General features: G+C 47.3%; 1 protein-coding gene across 1 annotated transcript in view; it reads left to right on the top strand.

The window, feature by feature from the left end:
• prkd2 (protein kinase D2) overlaps nucleotides 1-22971 on the top strand; it is a 121749-nt gene that overhangs the window by 82538 nt on the left and 16240 nt on the right. Inside the window, exons 4-10 of the mRNA XM_043680868.2 lie at nucleotides 10663-10820; nucleotides 12757-12964; nucleotides 15382-15459; nucleotides 16995-17166; nucleotides 19272-19395; nucleotides 20784-20861; nucleotides 22365-22623. Of these exons, the coding sequence (XP_043536803.2) occupies nucleotides 10663-10820; nucleotides 12757-12964; nucleotides 15382-15459; nucleotides 16995-17166; nucleotides 19272-19395; nucleotides 20784-20861; nucleotides 22365-22623 (1077 nt within the window). The remainder of the gene's footprint in view (nucleotides 1-10662; nucleotides 10821-12756; nucleotides 12965-15381; nucleotides 15460-16994; nucleotides 17167-19271; nucleotides 19396-20783; nucleotides 20862-22364; nucleotides 22624-22971) is intronic.

The following is a 22971-nucleotide window of genomic DNA, read 5'->3' as shown; positions in this document are numbered from 1 at the left end:
GGACAAATCATGTTTTGAGTTAGTTTTAATGAGGTGGTCTCTCACTGGAACAAACTTATGCAATGTTACAGATTCTGTTTCAGCAATTAAATGAAAGTTTATAATCCAAAAAAAGATAAATTAGAATTACCTACAAGATTTTTTAAGTATAATCCTATTAATCCCAAAACATTTCCTTACAATTACCAAAAAAACACCATTTGTACAGTACACTCACCAGAAGAAAAACTAAATCACAGTAGCTCACAGCGCCAGGGACCCAGGTTCGATTCCACCCATAGGCGACTGTCTGTGTGGAGTTTGCACGTTCTCCCTGTGTCTGTGTGGGTTTTCTCAGGGATGCTCCGGTTTCCTCCCACAGTCCAAAGATGTGCAAGTTAGGGTGAAGTGGCCGTGCTGAATTGCCCATGGTGTTCAGGGATGTGTAGGTGCATTAGTCAGGGATAAATGTAGAGTAACAGGGGAGAGGAATGGATCTGGATGAGTTCCTCTTCAGAGGGTCAGTATGGACATGTTGGGCCAAAGAGCCTGTTTCCACACTGTAGGGATTCTATTCTATTAACATCTTGGTAATGATTTTAACTCCTAGATTGGGCATGCTAATAGCTCCTTCTGTGATCTAATGTACACCTGAATTTATTCAGCTTCAAGGCTTTATTCCCAACACTTCTGTTCAGGGGCTATCACCATTTCCTTACCCTAACAAAATCTTGTTTTATGATAATCCCCTCTTCTCAGGAGCACCACTCTATATAAACAACACCCTCCAAGGCAAAGTAAACTTTAAAGAAAGTATCTCCCTCTGAACTGAATGTTTCCCCTAAGCTTTTAAAAAAAACCCTAAATCTAGAAATATCTAACAAATTTAAAAGCAATGCAATTTACCTTGCTAAGTCATAAACCATCCTAAGGTCAGCAAAAGCCAATCAGTGCTCCCAAAGTGGATTTCAAACGACTTTAAAGTAAATCAACATGACTGCAGATCTACTTACAAGTTAATCCAGTAAACCTTGTTTGAACTGACAATCTCGATAAACTGGCAAACAATATATACTCAAAGTACTGGAGGTTTACTGTTTTATCGCAATCTCTGCGTGGTCAGTTGAGGGTGAACATGAGAAGGCTTTCTGTTGGTAACTTTTATTTAAGGTAAAGTTGCATTATTAATTAAGTGATTTATGCTTTAAATAAAGTCTAACAGCAATGTGTATACCCTCTCTATAATGTTTCCATTACTTAGTGTGTTTTTTACATTGATTAGCAGACCTTTTGATCAACCAGTGTACTCCTGGTCCCATAGGTGCTGGTTATTAAAACATTTGGTTTAATTAACTTCAAACACACACAACTCATAAGTCAGTAACCAAAACTTAAAACAAATCATATTAAAAATGCATTTAAATCTCACCGTTTACAGCACCATATTTCCATTGTGATAGAAGATGCAGGGAAACAAAGACAGAGTCATCTAGAAGGTGAGGAGATGTGTGCAAGTACAGTCAGACCACCGAAGTTCTGTTAGTTTGTAGTAACCTGCAAAACAGTCAGGATAGAAGTAATGATTTGGAGGTGACGGTGTTGGACTGGGGTGAACCGAGTTTAAAAGTTAATTTATTTACGGATAGAAGTAAAGAAGTCCTGAGTAGGAGAAAAGCTCTAGAAACAGATGACTATGGAAAAGGAGTTTCGGGAAGCTGTGGTAAGAAATAAGTGAGCTGTGTTAAAAGTCTCAGGATCTCCGGAAGAGGTGTTAACTAAAGAAACTGCATTACGTGATTGGAGGAGTTTGTTAAAGCAAACCAGTTATAGCCATATCCACTGAACAAGGAACCTTAATTTGTTCAATGACACTTGAGTATCTGTAAAGTCTTGCTGAGAGGAAAAGGGTTGAACCTTTATTTCTATTTGGAATAAGGTTATTTCATGTAATTCTTGAATAGTGTAGTTCATGTTTCATTTACTGTTGTGTGTAATTAATGTTGCGCTTTTGCCAAAAGTACATTGGTAGCCTCTTGTGAGTGTGCTCAGTGACTGACCACCATAATAAATAAAGAGCAAACCAGGTTTGTCCAGTATTCCCACCAGCTGGGATTCCCCCTTCACTGTGTCCCATCAAAAACACTGAAGAGGTACTGCGTGGATTCAGGCACTGAGTGAAACTCCACGTTGTGTCTGATGGTAGAGGTTGTAGAAAAACATTGCCAGGGTGGGATGGATCTTTGAGAATGTTGGCAGCCTTTCCTTGACAGCGGGCCTGGTAGATGGATTCTGTAGATGGTAGGTTGGCCTTTGTGATTGTCTGGGCTGAGTTGTTCACACTCTGTAACCGTCTCCAATCTTGAACAGCACAGTTGCCATACCAGGTAGTGATACATCCAGACAGAATGCTCTCGATGGCGTACCTATAAGAGTTGTTAAGGGTATTCGCCGTCATGCCAAATTTCCTCAGCTGCCTGAGGAAGAAGAGATGTTGGGCCTTTGTAACCAGTGCGGAGAAAGTGAGGACTGCAGATGCTGGAGATCAGAGCTGAAGATGGGCTTATGCCCGAAATGTCGATTCTCCTGCTCCTTTGATGCTGCCTGACCTGCTGCGCTTGTCCAGCAACACATTTTTCAGCTTTGTAACCAATGCGTCCATATGAAGAGTCCAGGAAAGTTTGTTGTGAATGACCACTCCCAGGAGCTTGACACTCCACTCGTTCCACCTCTGTGCTGTTAATGTGTAGGGGGACATGAGTAACATCCTGCCGAAAGTCAATAATGAGTTCCTTGGTTTTGCCAGCACTGAGAGCTAGGTTGTTCTCAGTGCACCATTTTTCCAGGTCTTCCACCTCCTATCTGTAGTCTGTTTCGTCGCCATCTAAGATTCGACCGACTATGGTGGTGTCATCAGCGAACTTGTAAATGGTGTTAGACTGGTATTTGGCAACGCAGTCATGGGTATACAGTGAGTACAGTAAGGGGCTGAGTATGCACCCCTGGGGGGCTCCAGTGTTGAGAGTTAGTGAGGATGAAATATTGTCCCCAGTCTTCACTGGTTGTGGCCTGTAGGTCAGGAAACTGAGTATCTGTGGGAGGATTACTTGCTTCGGAAGCAATTGAGAGATGGTTTGCTCAGCTGATTCCCTGGATGAAGGGTCAGGTCTTGAGGAAAGTTTGAGCGGGTTGGGCGCATGCGTGTCGGAGTTTGAAAGAATGTGAGGTGATTTAGCATTTAGAGTCGTACAGCACTGAAACACACTCTTCGGTCCAACCAGCCCATGCCGAACATAATCCCAAACTAAACCAGTCCTATCTGCCCATATTCCTCCAAACCTTTCCTGTTCATGTCCTTCTCCAAATGTCTTTTAAATGACTTTTAAAGATTGCACAACCACCTGATGAAGGAGTGTCACTCCGAAAGCTAGTGCTTCCAATTAAACCTGTTGGACTATAACCTGGTATCGCGTGATTTTTAACTTTGTCCACCCCCAGTCCAACACCAGCCTCCCCCACATCATGAAGGTTCTAAGAGGCGTGGATGGGCGAGAGATTGGAAGGATGTTCCCCGTCATGAAAGAATCTAGAACTAGGGGGCGTAGTTTCAAAATATGGGATCTCCCATTAAGATGGCGACGAGGAAGAGATGGTTGTGTTTGAAATTCTTTTTCCCTGAGAGTAGTGAGAGCTCCATCATTTATTTATTCGATGGTATGAATATATTGGATTATGATGTGGAAGAGCCGGTGTTGGACTGGGGTGGACAAAGTTGAAGGTCACACGACACCAGGTTATTGTCCAACAGCTTTATTTGGAAGTACTAACTTTCGCAGCACCGCTCCTTCATTAGCTAGTTACCTGATAAAGGAGCAGCACTCTGAAAGCTAGTGCTTCCAAATAAACCTGCTCGAATGTAACCTGGTGTTGTGTGATTTTTCTTTTAACGTTGTATTGGATTCCACACAGTACAGTGGCTCAGTGGTTAGCACTGCTGCCTCACAGCATCGGGGACCCAGGTTTGATTCCACCCTTAGGCAACTGTCTGTGTGGGGTCTGCACGTTCTCCCAGTGTCTGCGTGAGTTTCATCCCACAATCCAAAGATGTGCAGGCTAGGGTGGATTGACCTTGCTAAATTGCCCCATAGTGTCCAGGGATGTGCAGGTTAGGTGGGTTAGCCATGGGAAGTGCTACGGAGATGGGGTGGGGAGGGGGGTGTGTGGATCTGGATGGGAGGGTTAGTGTGGATTTGTTGGGCCGAATGGCCTCCTTCCACACTTTAGTATGATAGTACACAGAATTTTGGTGTACAAGAGGGTCGGAAGTTATGGGGAGCAGGCAATACAGTGCTGTTAAGACCATGACCAGACTGCCATGGCAAGTCAGACTCAGAATGGCCTACACATCCTTTCTGTAGTGATTTTATTTAGGTGACCTATCTGAATGCCTTCTGCCAGGCCAGCATCTGCTGGCTTGTACCATTGGATGATTCAACCTTGGTCTACCTTGCTTTCTCTGCCTTGTTTTCTACATTTTATGCCATTCACTTGGACGATTGGGGTGGGGGTGTAGTAGTAATGTCACTGGACAAGCCCAGGTTAACCTCCTTGGAACGTGGGTTTGGTGAGACTTGAATTCAATAATAGGTTGGCCCCAATGACAACCCAGTAACCACTATTGATTAATGTAAAAACCCATCGAGATCAGTAATATCCTTTATGGAATATTGCATAAAGTTCTGATTGCCACAAGACCAAAGGATGTGGAGGCTTTGGAGAGGGTGCAGAAACAGTTTAAGTTGCCTGGTGTGGATTTTATTAGCTACGAGGGGAGATTGGACAAACTCAGTTTGTTTTCACTTAAATGTCGAAGGATGAGGGGTGACCTAATAGAAGTTTTCAAAAATAGATTCATAGAATCCCTGCAGTGTGCATTCAGCAGGCCATTCAGCCCATCGAGTCCACACCAACCCATTGAAGAGCATCCCATCCTATTTCTACATTACTGAAAGCTACAGGACAATTTCCCAAGGCCAATCCACCCTAACCTGTACATCCCTGTACACTATGGGACAATTCCCCATGGTCCAATCCACCCTAACCTGCATATTGGTGGACTGAGGGAGGAAACGCACACAGACAATGTGCAAACTCCACACAAGACAGTCACCCAGGGGTGGAATTGGACCCAGATCCCCGGTGCCATGAGGCAGCAGTACTAACCACTGAGCCATCATGCCCAATGGATAATTGGAGTCTTTTTTCCAGGGTAGAAATTAATAGGAGACATAGGGTTATGGTAAAAGGGGGTAAGTTTAAAGGAGATGTGAGAGGCAGTTTTTTTTTCCACACAGAAGGTGTTAAGTGCCTGGAATGCGCTGCCAGAGTACATCTTCATGGAGGTGGGTGCAGTAGCAATGTTTGAGAGGCATCTTGACAGATACATGAATGGGCAGGGAATAGAGGGATACAGACCATGCAGGGGCAAAAGGCTTTTACTTTAGAAAGGCATCATGTGTTGGCACAGAAATGGATGGGCCAAAGGGCCTGTGCTGCACGTTCTCTGTTCTTTGGGCACGTTCTCTGTTCTTTGGGAGAAAATTTATTTTGGCCTATATGTGACTCCAGACCCACAGCACTGGGATTGGCTCTTAACGAGGGCAATGAATGCTACCAGAGATGCCCACATTCACATGCGTGAATTTTTTTTTAAAACTCTCTCTTTTAAGTCTTTGCTGTTAAAACAACCCTTCCCCATCGCCTTGCCACTGATTAAAGATTTGATTAGCAGTTTGTTCTTGAACCCAGAATTTGAATTCTCACTCCCCCACCCCCGCACCCTGCCAAATCCATAAATGTAGGCCGCTCTCCTGCACCGGTTCCTGATAGCCCTCTTGGAATCTCAACTGGCCATTTTGGTTTTGTAATGCAGCCTTGGGCTCCACCTGTTGGCAGAGTGTTGTACAGCGGATTGATGAACTGAGTTAGAGTCGGGATTGTGGTGCTGGAAAAGCACAGCAGGTCAGGCAGCATCCGAAGTTCAGGAGAATCAACGTTTCAGGCAAAAGCCCTTCATCAGGAATGTTGATTCTCCTGCTCCTCGGATGCTGCCTGACCGGCTGTGCTTTTCCAGCACCACACTCTCGACTCTGATCTCCAGCATCAGCAGTCCTCACTTTCTCTGAGATGAACTGAGTCAGTCATTTCCCAGCACTACCTGGCACCTACCCCCAGCTTGCCCGATCCTGTCCTAACTTGTTTCTGCAGGATTCACCTTGTTTCATTTTTGTGATTTTTCCCAGCCTCATCCTGGTTTCGTATCCTGTGCTGTCATCATTTAAGATGGAAAAGGCTTTTCTTGGCTTCCCTTTTTATTCCAAACTTGGAAAGAACAGGAGAGAGGCCTCAGGACAACTGAACATTGGATAATTATCTGAGAAGGTTGGGGAATGGGGGGAGAGGTGGAATTGGGTAGCTATGGTCGAGGTATAGCACTGACACAACAGGCCGAAAGGCCTCAGTGTCTTAACGATTCTATGATCTTTCTATAAGGCCTCGGTGTGACATTGCAAAGCACCGGCGTTTACCTAATGCTTCCATGTCCCAGTAGTGCCGTGTATAATCCCTGCCCACATTCCCAAATTCCTGAGGCTTGGGATCTGTGCAGGCGGATGTGGAACAAGCACAAAACAGCCAGGGCTCATTCCACTCGTGAACTCCTTTCCCATGCCACTAGATCAGAAGCCTTTCGCTCCACTCCGGAAGCTTGTGTGCAATATCTGGGCTGATGCTCCCGGTGTCAGGACTGCGGGAGTGCTGCCCCATTGGGAGACTCTCTCCTTTGGCTGAGATATTAATTAAAGACTCTGTTGGATAAAGTATTCCATGGCACTATTTTGCTGAAGAGCTGGAGAATCCTTCCTGGTGCCAGGGAGTCATTTATGCCCTCAAGTAAGGCCATTTGGCCTGTCGGGTCCATGCTAACTCTCCATGGAGGTATCCCATCAATCCCACTTGAACCTGCATGTCGTGACAACCCTTTGGTTCTCATGCCCCCCACCCCCCACCCCCCATCACCCCCAGCTGTTTCAGTTTTGCCACGATCGAAACTTTCTCTGTCCAAACTCTGATATTGTCAGCTGTGACTGGAATTGTGGTCAGGAAATTTAAAACCGTGACAGACTCTTCCAGTGGCAGTCCCAACGGTGGGGTATCTGCCGGGGGAGGTGGCTCAATGCATCTGCATTCACTTGCCTTGTCTTTAAGTAGACCTAGCAGGACTTTGTGGTCCATTAATATTACAAATTTGTATCCGTAAAGGTATTGGTGGAACTTCCTGACCCTAAATATGACCGTAGACCCCATTTACCACCCCTTGAGAAAAAGAACAGGAAATGACATCACCGCAGGAAATGACATCACCACCGAAAATGACATCACCAAAACAAAGGAATACAAACATATAAATAGAAAGCAGGAATCAGCAACAGTGCTTCACCCAGAGGCCCACCGAAGATGTTTCCTAATAGGGTGACGAAACATCTGGAAATGAACCTTCCAGCTCAGTGAGCAAACCTACATCGAAATATGACCCCCCAAACCTACCTTCTCTATCTGGGCGTATTTATGCTCTGCGTTACCTAAAGTCCTAAATGCTATTGGGCGTTCCTATCCCTTGGGCCACCTATGAGCTAATATTACCTCGATGCTGTGCAGGTAGGCATCGCATGTCAATACCAGATCGCACTTCTCCAGCAGTGAGAAATGGTTTACCGTTGGTTTAACAGGTGAACTGTCCCGTTAGGCTTCACAATCAGTACGCCCAGCGCTGCCCGTTCCACAAACTGGGCTGGCTTTGATGATTCCCTCACTTTCCAGCCTCCTGATTTAGAACATAGAACATTCCAGCACGGTACAAGCCCTTCGGCCCTCAATGTTGCGCCAACCTGTGGAACCAATCTGAAGCCCATCTAGCCTACACTATTTCATTATCATCCATGTGTTTATCCAATGACCATTTAAATGCCCTTAAAGTTGGCGAGTCTACTACTGTTGCAGGCAGTGCGTTCCACACCCCTATTACTCTCTGAGTAAAGAATCTACCTCTGACGCCTGTCCTATATCTATTACCCCTCGATTTAAATCTATGTCCCCTCATGCTAGCCATCACCATCAGAGGAAAAAGGCTCTCACTGTCCACCCTATCTAACCCTCTGATTATCTTGTATGTCTCTATTAAGTCACCTCTCAACTTTTTTCTCTCCAGCAAAAACAGTCTCAAGTCCCTCAGCCTTTCCTCATAAGACCCTCCCTCCATACCAGCCAACATCCTGGTAAATCTCCTCTGCATCCTTTCCAAAGCTTCCACATCCTTTCTATAATGCGGTGACCAGGACTGTATGCAATACTCCAGGTGAGGCCGCACCAGAGTTTTGTAACAGCTACAGCATTTCTGCAAATACCTCTGCCCATGAGGCAGGTGGCACTGAGCAGGCCTTGCAGAATCGTGGAATTACTTCCTGGTCAACATGCCAGCTGACCTTGGCTCCTTTGATAGACCCTAGACCTTCCTGAAGAACCTTCCGGTATTTAATTAGGACGTCAATCAGGCAGCCACTCTCTAATCGAGAAAGGTTGAGCCAGTCAAAGTGAATCTTTCTCAACCAATTTCACCCCATCGAGCTCGGGCCCAAACCTTTTACTACAATCAGTGGGAACTGAACCAGCTGTTTCTCATAAGAGACCGGAACCGAAGTTGTACCTTTTAATCTGTAAAGGTTCCTGGGTATAGGCTCTCAGTCTGACCGAGGTCTTGTGCAAACTAAAGAGTTGGCGTCCGGGGCGAATTTTGTTAAAGACTGGTTCTGCAATCACTGATATAGCCGCACTGGTATCGTCCTCCATTAGAACCGGGTCACCATTTCATCAGAGGTTTATTTCGATTGGTTCAGATTTGGATGTTGCTAAGCAATGTAACTGTTCCAGACCAGATGTAGGTGGGCTTTCCAGGATGTGCACTCTCCAGCCTGTGAGCTCTCTTACTCAGCTGAGGTCTAGTTGGACTCTTTTGCTGTCTTGAGTCCACACACCGGCAGCAACTGCCCACCCGCACCCTGCAGGGAATTTGAACTGTTTGGGTTTGTTTTGGGGTTTAGTTGTGAGCTGACCTAGAGTCCCTCTGTCCAGGATAATGTCCTGAGTGAGGCTGTGCAATTGCCTTCGCCCAAGCTCAGTCAGATTGGCGAGGGTGCCCACTTCCATCGGAATACCCTCAACTCATACGCTCCACTTACTGCATTTTCCAACGACAAAGCCAGGTGTAGTGCCTGGTTCAAGTCCAGTTGGGTTTCAGCTGGTAGGCACTTTTGCATGGTTATATCATTAATGCCACATCCCAAACCGTCTCAGCATCTCATTAAGACTTAAACCAAAGTCACATGCCTCTGCCAGGTTACCTTAAGCTCATCAAAAATCCCAATATGGATTCCCCTAGTTCTTGAATTACTGAGTAAAACCAATAGCGTCCCAGAATTAGAGGCTTGGGGTCATAATATTCCATAACTAAATCCATCAACACTTAGAGTCATAGAGATGTACAGCATGGAAACAGACCCTTCGGTCCAACCCGTCCATGCCGACCAGATATCCCAACCCAATCTAGTCCCACCTGCCAGCACCCAGGCCATATCCCTCCAAACCCTTCCTATTCATATAACCATCCAGATGCCTTTTAAATGTTGCAATTGTACCAGCCTCCACCACATCCTCTGGCAGCTCATTGAAAGGTTTTGGTATCTGGTGCCTCAGGGAACATTAGACTCCAAATAACTGAACTAGCTGTGGGTCCACAAGCTGCCAGGAGAACAACTCGTTGCTTTTCATTTGCCCCCAGTGTCATTTGCAGAGAAAAAACTAACATCTTCCCTGTACAAGGCCTTGTCTTTGGCAGGATCAAAGGAATCAAGCTTCCCAAATAACAGCATGATGCCAGAAATACCTATCAAACTCAAAAGACAACAGTTGCGTGTGAATTTCTTCAGGAATGTCTCGTGGCCATTGCAATAACTCCATAGAGGCTGGTATCCCGTCTCCCTTTATTTACGTGTGGAGACTTCTTGACGCTGATCCTGCTCCCTCAGAGCCAGCTCTGAGTGAACAGAACCCCTGACACTCCTGTTTCTTTTTTTTTCTTTTTTTTCTTTTTTTTTGTGCTGGTGTGAGACACAGTGCGAGACACACAGTGCACGAATCTTTATTCAATTTCTACCACCAGGAAGACACTCCTGTTTCTATCTGTCAGCCAGGGCTCCCTGATTGGACCAGATTAATAACCCCAGTCAGGGAGCTCAGATTCTATGAGGACCACTTGACTGACCCCATTCCGGTCACTATATATCTCATCGCCCTTTTAAGATGCCTCTTAAAATCCACCTTGTTGAACAAACGTTTGGACAATTCACCTAGTAACTCATGATGTGAGTCTTCCAAGGTTGTGCTTTGTAAATTGCTCCAGTGAAGCACCTGGGTTTGGAGGTGATATAGCAATGCAAAGTATTATTTCTGGCCTTTTTGTACCAGGGTTGGCTGGAGGTGGTGGGAGTAGACTTGGGATTGGAGGGGGGGGGGGGGGAGAGGGGAAAACCCTGTGTGTAATGTCCTCCATGTTTTGTTCTATTTTGGAAACAGGTTGCGGACTGAACTACCACAAGAGGTGTGCGTTTAGCATCCCGAATAACTGCAGTGGGGCCAGAAAGAGGCGACTGTCCAACACCTCGCTGACAGGATCCATCAGCTCGCGATTGTCAGTCGCTGAGCTCCTCCTCACTTCACCGAGTGACACCCAGGTGGTAAACTGCTGAGTTATTAACTCCATCTTATCGACCCTGATCCTGTTTAAAAGCTTGTTCTCCAATCCCTATTGTGTTTTTGTTTTAATCCTGGGAAAACCCCAACGCAGTGCATTTTGATACAGTCACACAGCACAGTCACAGGCCCTTCAGCCCAACCCGTCCATGCTGACTCGATAACCAAAGTTAATCTAGTCCCACTTGCCAGCGCTTGGCCCATATCCCTCTAATCCCTTCCTATTCATATACCCACCCAGATGCCTTATAAATGTTGTAATTGTACCAGCCTCCACCACTTCCTCCGGCAGCTCATTCCATACACGTACCACCCTCTGGGTGAAAAAGTTTCCGTCTCACCTTAAACCTTTGCCCACTAGTTTTGGATTCCCATAATCTGGGGTAAAGACCTTGGCTACTCATCTTAACCATGTCCCTCATGATTTTATAAGCCTCTATAAGGTCACCCCTCCACCTCCTATGCTCTGGGAGAGAAAGAGTCCTCGCTTGTCCTTAAAACTCAAACCCTCCATTCCCGGCAACAATCCTGGCTGATTTGATTGTGCCTTCATCTCCACTTTCCATCCCTTTCCCCTATAAATGTCGATTCCCTTGTTGGGTAAACATCCATCTAACTCGGCTGTGAATGTATGCACTCTCCGTCTACCTCCACTGCTCTGGAGAATCACAAAGATTAATGACCCTCTGATCAGACATTGAGCATAACTTGAACTTGGCCCCAAAGGAGGACCTCATGGCAGATTTGGAAATGATGTCCTTTAACCGTACTTAACATTTTTAGATAATTTATGGAATCCCTACAGCATGGAAAGAGGCCATTCGGCCCATTGAGTCTGTATCAACCCTCCAAAGGCTGTCTTGCATAGCCCCAGCCCCATACCCTACAACACTGCGTTTCCCATGGCTAGCTCACCTAGTCTGCACATCCCTGGACACAATGGAGCAACATAGCACGGCCAATCAACCCTAACTTGCACATCTTTGGACTATGGGAGGAAACCGGAGCATCCAGAGGAAATCCATGCAAACGCAGGGAGAATGTGCAAACTCCACAAGACAGCCCCCCAAGGGTGGGATCGAATCCGGGTCCCTCGCTCTGTGAGGCAACAGTGCTAAGCTACCCCAAACATTGCTTTGAAGACAGATGCTTTGAAGACTGATGTTATATTAGAAAATACAGCTGTTTTATACACAGCAGGATCCCATAAGGATGTCTGAACAGTTGGTTTCCTCTCTCTTTAAGTGCTGCTTGTGAGGGTATTGGCAAATTATTGGATGAGAGTCGTTGTTTGGTACCTTAATGAACAACTGTGATGTCCCAAAGTGTGTTCTAATGATTTGGTGCATTTTGGAGTATTGCATGGTCAGTATCAGCCAGTTTACACAAACCAAGGTGGGTCGAATGTCTACCTGGTGTTTTTTTGGTGTTTGCTCGAGCTGCATATTTGCCAGGGGTTTGGGAAAAAACATCCTTCACTAAATTGCCTTTTTCATTCACGGGATAAGGGCATTGCTGGCGAGGCCAGCATTTATTGCCCACCCCTAATTACCCAGACGGGGTTAAGAGTTAAGACCAGGTAAGGATGGCAGTTTCCTTCCCTAAAGGACATCAGTGAACCAGATGGGTTTTTCCAAAAATCGACAATGGATTCATGGTCATCATGAGAGACTTAATTCCGGGTTTTTATCGAATTGAAATTGTATCATCTGCTGTGGCGGGATTTGAACCCAGGTCCCCAAACCTTACCTGGTTCTCTGCATTAGCAGTCCAGCGATAATACCACAAAGTTGTTGCTTCTCTTAAATTTCAAGCCTCCAAAATTTTGGATCTTTAATGTCTGACCTTTTAAAACATTTTCTCTTCCCAATCTTTCTCTGTCCATCTCCCTCTGGCCCTGGCTTTCTTCAAGTACAGAAGAGCTTGGTGGAAACAGTGTCTCTGAAGGAAAAGCGCCTGAACCTGGGCATCTACACGGGACGGCCGATTGAGCTGGACAAAATCTTCCTGTCAAAGGTCAAGGTTCCACACACGTTCGCTGTGCACTCCTACACCCGGCCCACCGTCTGCCAGTCCTGCAAGAAATTGCTGAAGGGGCTGTTCCGTCAGGGGTTACAGTGCAAAGGTCAGTGCGAATTTGGCAGCTGGGGATCTTGGTCACTCTGTGATGTGTTAGGGTTTGCAATTCGAACGTTGTCCAATGTATACCTGAGGAAAGACCGCAGGAGGGGGAAGAGATACTCAGGAGAGGTGCTGGAGGCGAGAGTGAGGGAGGAGAGGTTATTGGTGACGGAAGAGGAGAGAGAGAGAGAGAGAGAGTGTGACCACCACAAAAAAGACCCAATGTTTTGTTACGTCAACCATCCAAAAGGTGCAGAGTTTTGATGAAGAGTTCAAGTTCATTTTTATTCACTCACAGGATGAGGGGTCACTACTAGGCCAGCATTTATTGCCCATTAGGTGAAAGTGGGTACTGCAGATGCTGGAGATTAGAGTTAAGATTAGAGTGGTGCTGGAAAAGCACAGCAGGTCAGGCAGTCTCAGAGGAACAGGGAAAATCGACGTTTCAGGCCTGAAACATCAATTTTCCTGCTCCTCGGATGCTGCCTGACCTGCTGTATTTATTGCCCATTGCCCAGTTAAGAGTCAACCACATTGCTGTGGGTCTGGAGTCATGTGTAGGCCCAGACCAGGTAAGGATAGCAGTTTCCTTCCCTAAAGGGCATTAATGACCCAGATGGGTTTTTACAAGAATCAACAATGGATTCATGGTCATCATTAGATAGATTTTTGAAGAGTAAGGAATAGATAAGGTGAAATTAGAACCATTGCACATAACCTCAAAAATAAAAAGGCTGCTTCCACTCGGGGATGAAACTAGAACTACAGGGCATAGCCTCAAAATAAGGGGAGAGCAGATTTTGGACTGAGCTGAGGAGGAATTTCTTCCCCCCAGAGGGTTGTGAATCTGTGGAATTCCCTGCCCAGTGAAGCTGTTGAGGCTTCCTTGTTGAATGATTTTAAGGCAGAGGTAGATCTTTGATCAGTAAAGGGATTAAAGGTTATGGTGAGCTGAGCCCATGATAAAGATCAGTCATAGTCAAATTTGCAGATGATACGAAGATTGGTGGAGTTGTGGATAGTGAGGAGGGCTGTTGTCGGTTGTAAAGAGACTTAGATATGATGCAGAGCTGGGCTGAGGAGTGGCAGATGGAGTTCAACCCTGCCAAGTGTGAGGTTGTCCATTTTGGAAAGACAAATAAGAATGCGAATACAGGGTTAATGGTAAGGTTCTTAGTGAGGTGGAGGAACAGAGGGATCTTAGGGTCTATGTTCATAGATCTTTGAAAGTTGCCACTCAGGTGGATAGAGCTTGTAAGAAGGCCTATGGTGTATTAGCGTTCATTAGCAGAGGGATTGAATTCAAGAGTCGTGAAGTGATGTTACAACTGTACAGGACTTTGGTTAGGCCACATTTGGAGTACTGTGTGCAGTTCTGGTCGCCTCACTTTAGGAAAGATGTGGAAGCTTTGGAGAGGGTGCAGAGAAGATTTACCAGGATGTTGCCTGGAATGGAGAATAGGTCGTACGAGGATAGGTTGAGAGTGCTAGGCCTTTTCTCTTTGGAATGGCGAAGGATGAGGGGTGACTTGATAGAGGTTTATAAGATGATCAGAGGAATAGATAGAGTAGACAGTCAGAAACTTTTTCTCCGGGTGCAACAGAGTGTTACAAGGACACATAAATTTAAGGTGAAGGGTGGAAGGTATAGGGGCGATGTCAGGGGTGGGTTCTTTACCCAGAGAGTGGTGGGGGCATGGAATGCGCTGCCTGTGGGAGTGGCAGAGTCAGAATCATTGGTGACCTTTAAGCGGCAATTGGATAGGTACATGGATGGGTGCTTAAGCTAGGACAAATGTTCGGCACAACATCGTGGGCCGAAGGGCCTGTTCTGTGCTGTATTGTTCTATGTTCTATAGTCTTATTGAATGGTGGGACAGGCTTGAGGGGCCAGAGGGCCTACTCCTGCTCCTGGTTCTTATGTTCCTACGTTTCAAATTCCAGATTTTTTTTTTAAACTAAATTCAAATTCCATCATTTGATGTGGCAGGATTCAAACCCAGAGTCCCCAGACTATTATCTGGATTACCAGTCCAGCGACAGTTTAGTTTGGGATTATGGGTCGGCATGGCCTGGTTGGACCGAAGGGTCTGTTTCTGTGCTGTGTGACTCTATCACTAGGCTGTTGCCTCTCCATTTTAACAAAATGAAATACAGTCCATGTGCGTGAGGGTTCTGTTTCTGAGAACCTCTACGAGTGGTGAAATTCGCGAGTGCGGAGCTCATTTGAAAATAGGTTAAAAATCGCAGATATGAGAGTTTTGCCCGCAAGTGGTGAATTTTGCCAAGTTTTTTTTTTGCCACAGATTGGCGAATTCACGAATCGTGAACTGGCGGGTACCGAGGATTTACTGCGCGGCCTCTTCGTTAGGGAGTTGTGGTCTGACCTTCCGTTTGTTGTGTTTTCTCCCCAACCCACAGACTGCAAGTTCAACTGCCACAAACGATGCTCCGAGAAAGTGCCCAATGACTGCTTAGGCGAATCAATCGTCAACGGGGGTGAGAAGTGACTGTACTCCATGCTTTCTGTTTGACTGGCTTTGTGTATGGGAAATCACGTCTCATGAACTTGATTGAGTTATTTGAAGAAGTAACGAAGAGGATTGATGAGGGCAAGGTGGTGGATGTGATCAATTTAGACTTTAGTAAGGCGTTTGACGAGGTTCCTCGTGGTAGACTGGTGAGCAAGGTTAGATCTTGTGGAATACAGGGAGGACTAGCCATTTGGATACAGAACTGACTCAAAGGCAGAAGACAGAGGGTGGTGGTGGAGGGTTGCTTTTCAGACTGGAGGCCTGTGGCTGGTGGAATGCCATACGGTGCGTTATTGGGTTCATTGCTTTTTGTCATATAAATGATTTGGATGTGAACGTAAGAGGTATAATTAGTAAATTTGCAGATGACACCAAAAGTGGAGGCGTAGTGGACAGCGAAGCAGGTTACCTCAGATTACAATGGGATCTTGATCAGATGGGCCAGTGGATTGAGGAGTGGCAGATGGAGTTTAATTTAGATAAATGTGAGGTGCTGCATTTTGGAAAGGCAAATCAGAGCAGGACTAGATTAGATATCTGCTGACCAGATACTCTAATCTAGTCCCATTTACAAGCAATTGGCCCATATCCCTCTAAATCTTTCCTATTCATGTATCCATCCAGATGCCTTTTAAATGCTGTAATTGTACCAGCCTCCACCACTTCCTCTGGCAGCTCATTCCATACATGCACCACCCTCTGCGTGAAAAGGTTGCCCCTTAGGTCCCTTTTAAATCTTTCCCCTCTCGCCCTAAATGTATGCCCTCTAGTTCTGGACTCCACCCCAGGGAAAAGACCTTTTCTTTTTATCCTATCCATGCCCCTCATGATTTTATAAACCTCTATATGGTCACCCCTCAGTCTCTGATGCTCCAGGGAAAACAGCTTCAGTCTATTCAGCCTCTCCCTGTAGCTCAAATCCTCCAACCCTGGAAATAGCCTTGCAAATCTTTTCTGAACCCTTTCAAGTTTAACAATATCTTTCCTACAGCAGAGAATTGAACACAGTACTCCAAACGTGGCCTCACCAATGTCCTGTACAGTCGCAACATGACCTCCCAACTCCTGTACTCAATGCACTGACCAATAAAGGAAAGCATACCAAACGCCGCCTTCACTATCCCATCTAACTGCGACTCCACGTTCAAGGAGCTATGAACCTGCACTCCAAGGTGTCTTTGTTCAGCAACACTCCCCAGGACCTTATCATTAAACTTATAAGTCCCACACTGATTTACCTTTCCAAAATGCGGCTCACATTTATCTAAATTAAACTGCGTCTGCCACTCCTCAGTCCAACTGATCAAGGTCCCATTGTACTCTGAGGTAAACATCTTTGTCGTCCACAGCACCTCCAGGCACCATGGCCTGTTGGTCTTTCTCCTGAATGAGAATCCTGGTCCATTCAGATTGAAGTGGCTAATTTTTTTGGAACTGTTGAGGAATTTTCTGCCTGATTCGGACTCGGGCGGAAGTTTTGAATCTCCAGTCCCTTTTCAGATGTGATGAGCCCTGGCATTGATGTGGACGTAAATATGGAGGATGTTACAGACGACGGCGACGGGGACAAAACCCTGACCATGGACGACTTTGACGAATCACCGACCACCCCCAGCCACCGCTCGGAGAATGGTTACCCCGGCGATGACGACAGCCCCAACAGAATGATGAGGTAAATTGGTCGATGTGCTTCAGACGGGAGAGGGTTGTGTTGCTGTGGCACCTTTGGAGGACCATTGGTATCCCAGAATGCTGTAGTGCCGGTTTTCAAGTTTAGCCACAGCTGGGAGGTGCAGAGCAAGATCCCACACAGCAACATGCGGCTGATCACTGGTGAAGTTTTTTTTGGTGTGATGTTGGTTCGGTCAAACAGTATTGGTTTGGACGTGAGAAGTAGCCCCGTTGTTGGAATAGTTTTATTCAATTGGCTCGCACGATGTGACACTGACTGGGCCAACCTTTATTGTTAATCCTTATTTGTCCCTGGATGCACGGGCTCTCTGGGCTGTTTCACAGGGCAATTAAGAGTCGGCCATGTTGCTGTGGGTCTAGAGTCACATGTAGGCCGCACCAGGCAAGGACAACAGATTCTTCTCCTGAAAGACATGAACGAACCAGATGGGTCTTTACAAGATCCAGCAGCAGTTTCACGGTCATCGTTAGACTTTTAATTCTAGTGTTTTTTTTTCCACTCAATTCAAATTCCACCATCTGACCTGGTCCTTGGAATAGGATGTGGGTCTGTGGATTACTTGGATGAGAGTCATACAGCTGGAAACAGGCCCCTTTAGTCTAGCTCATCCATACTGATAAAGTTTTCCAAACTGAACTAGTCCCACTTGCCTGCATTTGGCCCATAATCCTCTAAACCTTTCCTATCCACTTCCCTATCCAAATGTCTTTTAAATGTTGTAACTGTACCTGAATCTATCACTTCCCTCTGGCAGTTCATTCCACATATGAGCCACCCTCTGTGTGAAACCATTGTCCCTCAGATACCTTTCTCCTCTCACATTAAGCCTATGCCCTCGAGGTTTGGTCTCCCCTACCCTAGATCTTTGCTATTCATGTGCCCCTCTTGATTTTATAAACCTCTATATGGTCACCCCTCAACTTCCTATGCTCCTGTGAAAGAAATCCCGGCCTATCCAGCCTCTCCCTATAACTCAAACCCTCTAGTCCCCAGTAGCATCCTGGTAAATCTTTTCTGAACTCTCTCCAACTTAATAATATCCTTCCTATCGCTGGGCAACTGGAACAGCGCACAGTCCTTCAAAAGTGGCCTCCCCAACATCCAGTACAACCTCACGTCTCAACTCCAATGCTGTGAAGGCAAGCGTGCTAAACGCCTTCTTCCACGTCCCTGTCTACCTGTGACGCAAACGTTCGAAGAATAGTTAGTGACAACAGCACAATACACACCAAAACAGTGCGAAAATCCACCCAGACGGTCAGGTAGGGCCTCCGTGTAATGTGGGGACTGCAGATGCTGGAAGTTAGAGCCAAGATTAGAGTGGTGCTGGAAAAGCACAGCAGGTCAGGCAGCATCCGAGGAGCAGGAGAATCGACATTTCAGGCAGGAGCCCTTCATCAACCCTCAATGTAATGTCTCCATCCAAAGATGGCACCTCCAACAGTGTGGCATCCTTCAGAGCCAGTCTCGATTTTTGTATTCTCACCCTAAAGTGGGACTTTAGCTCACCTTCCCCCCCCCCCCCCCCCCCCCCCCCCCACCCAGAACCTCTGGAATTCAGAAGCGAGGGTCTACTCAGTGAGTGAAGGAGGGTAGTCATGGCCTAGTAACGGAGTGTGTGTCTGAGTGAGTGAGTGTGTGTCTGTGAGTGAGTATGTGAGTGTGTGTCTGTGTGTGTGTGTGTGTGTCTGTGACTGTGTGTATGTGTGTGTGTGTGTTTGGTGGGGGGGGGCGATGGGAAATTTGGATTCAGTAAATCCGGTCACCTCTGAATGTTGCCGTGGGATAAAGGCCATGGGAGCTGTTTCAAAACTCCAGCTGGGTTGCCGTCAGCCCTACATGTGACTCCAGTCCCACACTGGGTAACTGACTGCTCACCAGCGTCTCAAATGGCCTAGCAAGCCAGCCACTTGAGCAGATGGCCCTCACTACAGTGATCGGGCTACTCTGAATGGATCACTACCCTCCCCCCCTTTTGTTTTTGCAGAATTGGTTGCTTTAAAACGAGTACATCGATTCTTTCTCGTTTTGTTTGGGAGGTGACAGGAATGGGGAATCTCTCACCTCCATGTCTTCTCTTCCAGTGATCCCATGGCCAGCAACATCCCCCTGATGCGTGTGGTACAGTCTGTCAAGCAGACCAAGCGGAAATCCAGCACCACCCTGAAAGAGGGTTGGGTGGTTCACTACAGTAACAGGGATGCGCTGGTAAAAGGAACCTAGTCTCAGTCATATCGCGACCCGCTTTCCCCCCCCCTCCCCCCCGCACCTTTGGTTTTTATGGGGGGGTGGGGGGTTTCACCTCGCTTCCCTTGCGTATGCCCCCCCTTCCTGCCATTGGCATTTCCAGTCCCTCCCATTACCTGTGGACTGGGGCATCAGGGCCAGGTCCATTGGAATGTCATCCAAGGGGTGGGGTCATTGGAATTCTCCCCAATGGGGAGGCAGTGAATCCACTGGAATCATTTCCAATTGGAGCTGGGGGTGGGGGGTGAGTGTCTCTGTGGGCTCCCCACTGGGTTTTCCATGACGCTGGCTCCCTCTGCCCCTCCTCGTTCAGGTGCCAGTCAATGCAATTACATTGGACCCAGCCCTTGGCTCCAATTGGAAATGATTCCTGTGGATTCACTGCCTCCCCATTGGGGAGAATTCCAATGGCCCCACCCCTTCCCATGGATGACCTTCCAATGGACCCGGCCCTTTCCTGTCAGACAGAATGCCAGAGGGTCCACCTACCCTTAGATGGCATTTCATTGGAATACTTCCCAGTGATTTCCCTTTCTCTTGCATGGCATTCCAGTGGATCTGTTCCTTTTCCATTGGATGGAATTTTGGTGGATCCTCCATCCCTAAGATGGTATTCCAGTAGATCAATACCTTTCCCTTTGGATAGAAATTCCAGTGGATTTCCCTTTCCTTGGGTGGCATTCCAGTGAATCCACCCATTTTCTGTTGGATGGGATTCCAGTGGATCCCCCATTCTTTGGATGGCATTCCAGTGGATCCATTCCTTTTCCATTGGATAAAAAAATGGTGGATCCTCCATTCCTGGGATAAAAATTCCAGTGGGCCCACCCCATTTCCTACTTGACAGAATGGATCCACCCATTTTCCGTTGGATATTTTCTGTCGTTTCCTTGGATGATGTTCCAGTGGATCAATTCTGTTTCCATTGGACAGAATTCCAGTGGATCCTCTGTGCCTTGGATGGCATTCCAGTGTATCCACCTCTTTACGATTTGACAGATTTCCAGTGGATCCATTGGATAGAGGTTTCGTGGATCCTCCACACCTTTGATGGCATTCCGGCCGACCTGCAGCTTTTCTTCTCCAAGTCAGAGTCAAGTGGACCCACTCCCTTCCCAGGGGCCCATCCTTTTCTCAATGGGTATAATTGCAGTGAATCCACTCCCTGCTGGATGGAAGGATCCACCCCCTTCCCATTGGAACCGATCCGCATTGAGCAGACCTCCAATGGATCCTCTCCATTTTCTCCTGTTGAGTTTGAGTTTGATGGGTCGTTCTGTCTGTTGTGTCTTGTCCAAGCAGCTATTGCTCAGTGACCTACAGTTGCCTTCTCTCCTGCCTTCTTGCAGCGGAAGAGGCATTACTGGAGACTGGACTGCAAGTGCATCACCCTGTTTCACAATGACACCGGAAATAAGTATTACAAGGTAAGGCCTTTGTGTGTGAACGACATTATAGGCCAAGTACTCCCGTCGAGATGCAACATCTTGACGCCTCTGAAGCCTGGAGGGGTTTAAGCGAGGTTTACTGGAGGGGTGGAATCTGGATGATTGTTTTATTTGAAATTCACCAAGGCTGCATTATCCAAAACTACAACCAATTCCATCTAGAAGGACAAGGGGAGCAGATACATGGGAACGTGGAACAAGATGCCCCCCACTCCATCCTGACTTGGAAATATACTGTCTTTCCTTCAGTGGGGCAACTTTTTCACGCAGCGGGTGGTACGTGTATGGAATGAGCTGCCAGAGGAAGTGGTGGAGGCTGGTACAATTGCAACATTTACGAGGCATCTGGATGGGTATATGAATAGGAAGGGTTTGGAGGGATATGGGCTGGGTGCTGGCAGGTGGGACTAGATTGGGTTGGGATATCTGGTCGGCATGGACGGGTTGGACCAAAGTGTCTGTTTCCGTGCTGTACATCTCTATGACTCTAATTCCCTCCATAAGGGCATTGTGGGTCAACCCACAGCAGGTAGACTGCAAGAAGGCCGCTCCCACTACCTTCTCCAGGGGCAACTAGGGATGGGGATAAATGTTGACCCAGCTAGTGATGCCCACATCCCACCAGTCTATTGAAGAGATATTAGGGATGGGCAGTTAATGCTAACCTGGTCATTGACCACCCCCCCCTCCACCCCCACCCGCCCCCCCCCCGCAACATTCCACCACTGATTTCACAGGACACTACAGCAACTCAGTGAGGCTCCTTGTGAAAGTAAGTTCCAAACCCCCAGAGAGCGCTGGGTGCAAGGTCTGAGCACATTTGCGAATTCGCCATCCAGGTCACGCACCGTTCTGACTCTGAAATTTCGTTTTCCCCTGTTACTTGGACAAAATCCAGCCTTCAGGAAATTTGTCCACCATGCACATGATCCCAGAGGCTGACTCAGCCCCAAGTTGTCAAAGGGATGGTGGTACTGGGGCAGGGGAAGGAAGTCAATCACATTGATGCAGGAGTGGCTGGCGCTCGGGGGTTAGAGCTGAGCCATTTGTAGGGATTAGGAGAGGGAGCTTTACCATCTCTAATCAGGGCTGTGTGTGTCCTGGGATGTTGGATGTTGGATGGGGATAGTGTGGAGGGCACCTCACTGTCGGTTTCAGAGAGTAGAGGGAGCTTTACTCGGTTTCAGAGAATAGAGAGAGCTTTACTTACGTTGGTTTCAGAGAGTAGAGGAAGCTTAACACTGTTGGTTTCAGAAAGTAGAGGAAGCTTTACAGTGTCGGTTTCAGAGAGTAGAGGAAGCTTTACTCTGTCGGTTTCAAAAAGTAGGGGTTAGAGTCCAGACGTGTCTGATCTGTTTTCTACTGTTTTCCCCCCGCCCTCCCCCCCCCCCCCCCCCCCGCACGCCCTTCCCCCCCCCCCCCCCCCCCCCCCCCCACGCCCTTCTACCCCTCCCCTTCCCGCCGTCCTCTCTGCCTGTCCAGGAGATCCCTCTCTCGGAGATCCTGGGGGTGGAACCTGCTGAGAACTCTGCGACCATCCCTCACTGCTTCGAGATCCGGACAGGCAACGTGGTGTACTTTGTGGGCGAGAATCCTGCCTCGCACCCACCTTCGGGATCTGGAGATACGGGCAGCGTCTCCTGGGTGGAGGAGGCCAAGGCCTGGGAAGCAGCTATCCGGCAAGCACTGAAACCTGTCATCTTCCAGGACACTCAGGACCCCCAGGAGCAGACCCCACACAGTAAGAGCCTGAGCTTCTCCACCTTCCCGTTCACCATCGTGTCCTCCAGCTCTCCCTTGGCTTTCCAGAGGTCACTGTCAGGACAGCATTGGAGGAGGCCATTCAGCCCACTGTATATGTCCCCACACTCTCTCTTGCCAGTGATCTGCAGAGTGACCCAGGGGACGCTAACTCACTCTTTCAGTTTCCCTGCTCCTACGTCTCTTGTCTCTCCTTGTTTGATTTGATTGGGTCGCAAGTGCAAAATAGAGAGCACCTACTCCATTTCCCCCCCCCCCCTCTCTCGCTGCCTCCCCACATTGTCCCATGCTGGGGGCTGGGGGATAGTTGCAAATGGATACATGAGGT

Source organism: Chiloscyllium plagiosum, unplaced genomic scaffold (assembly GCF_037043375.1).
Source record: "Chiloscyllium plagiosum isolate Xiang-an unplaced genomic scaffold, Cpla_swu_hap1 HiC_scaffold_47, whole genome shotgun sequence".
Lineage (NCBI taxonomy): Eukaryota > Metazoa > Chordata > Chondrichthyes > Orectolobiformes > Hemiscylliidae > Chiloscyllium > Chiloscyllium plagiosum.
This window is presented reverse-complemented; position numbering and strand designations above follow the sequence as displayed.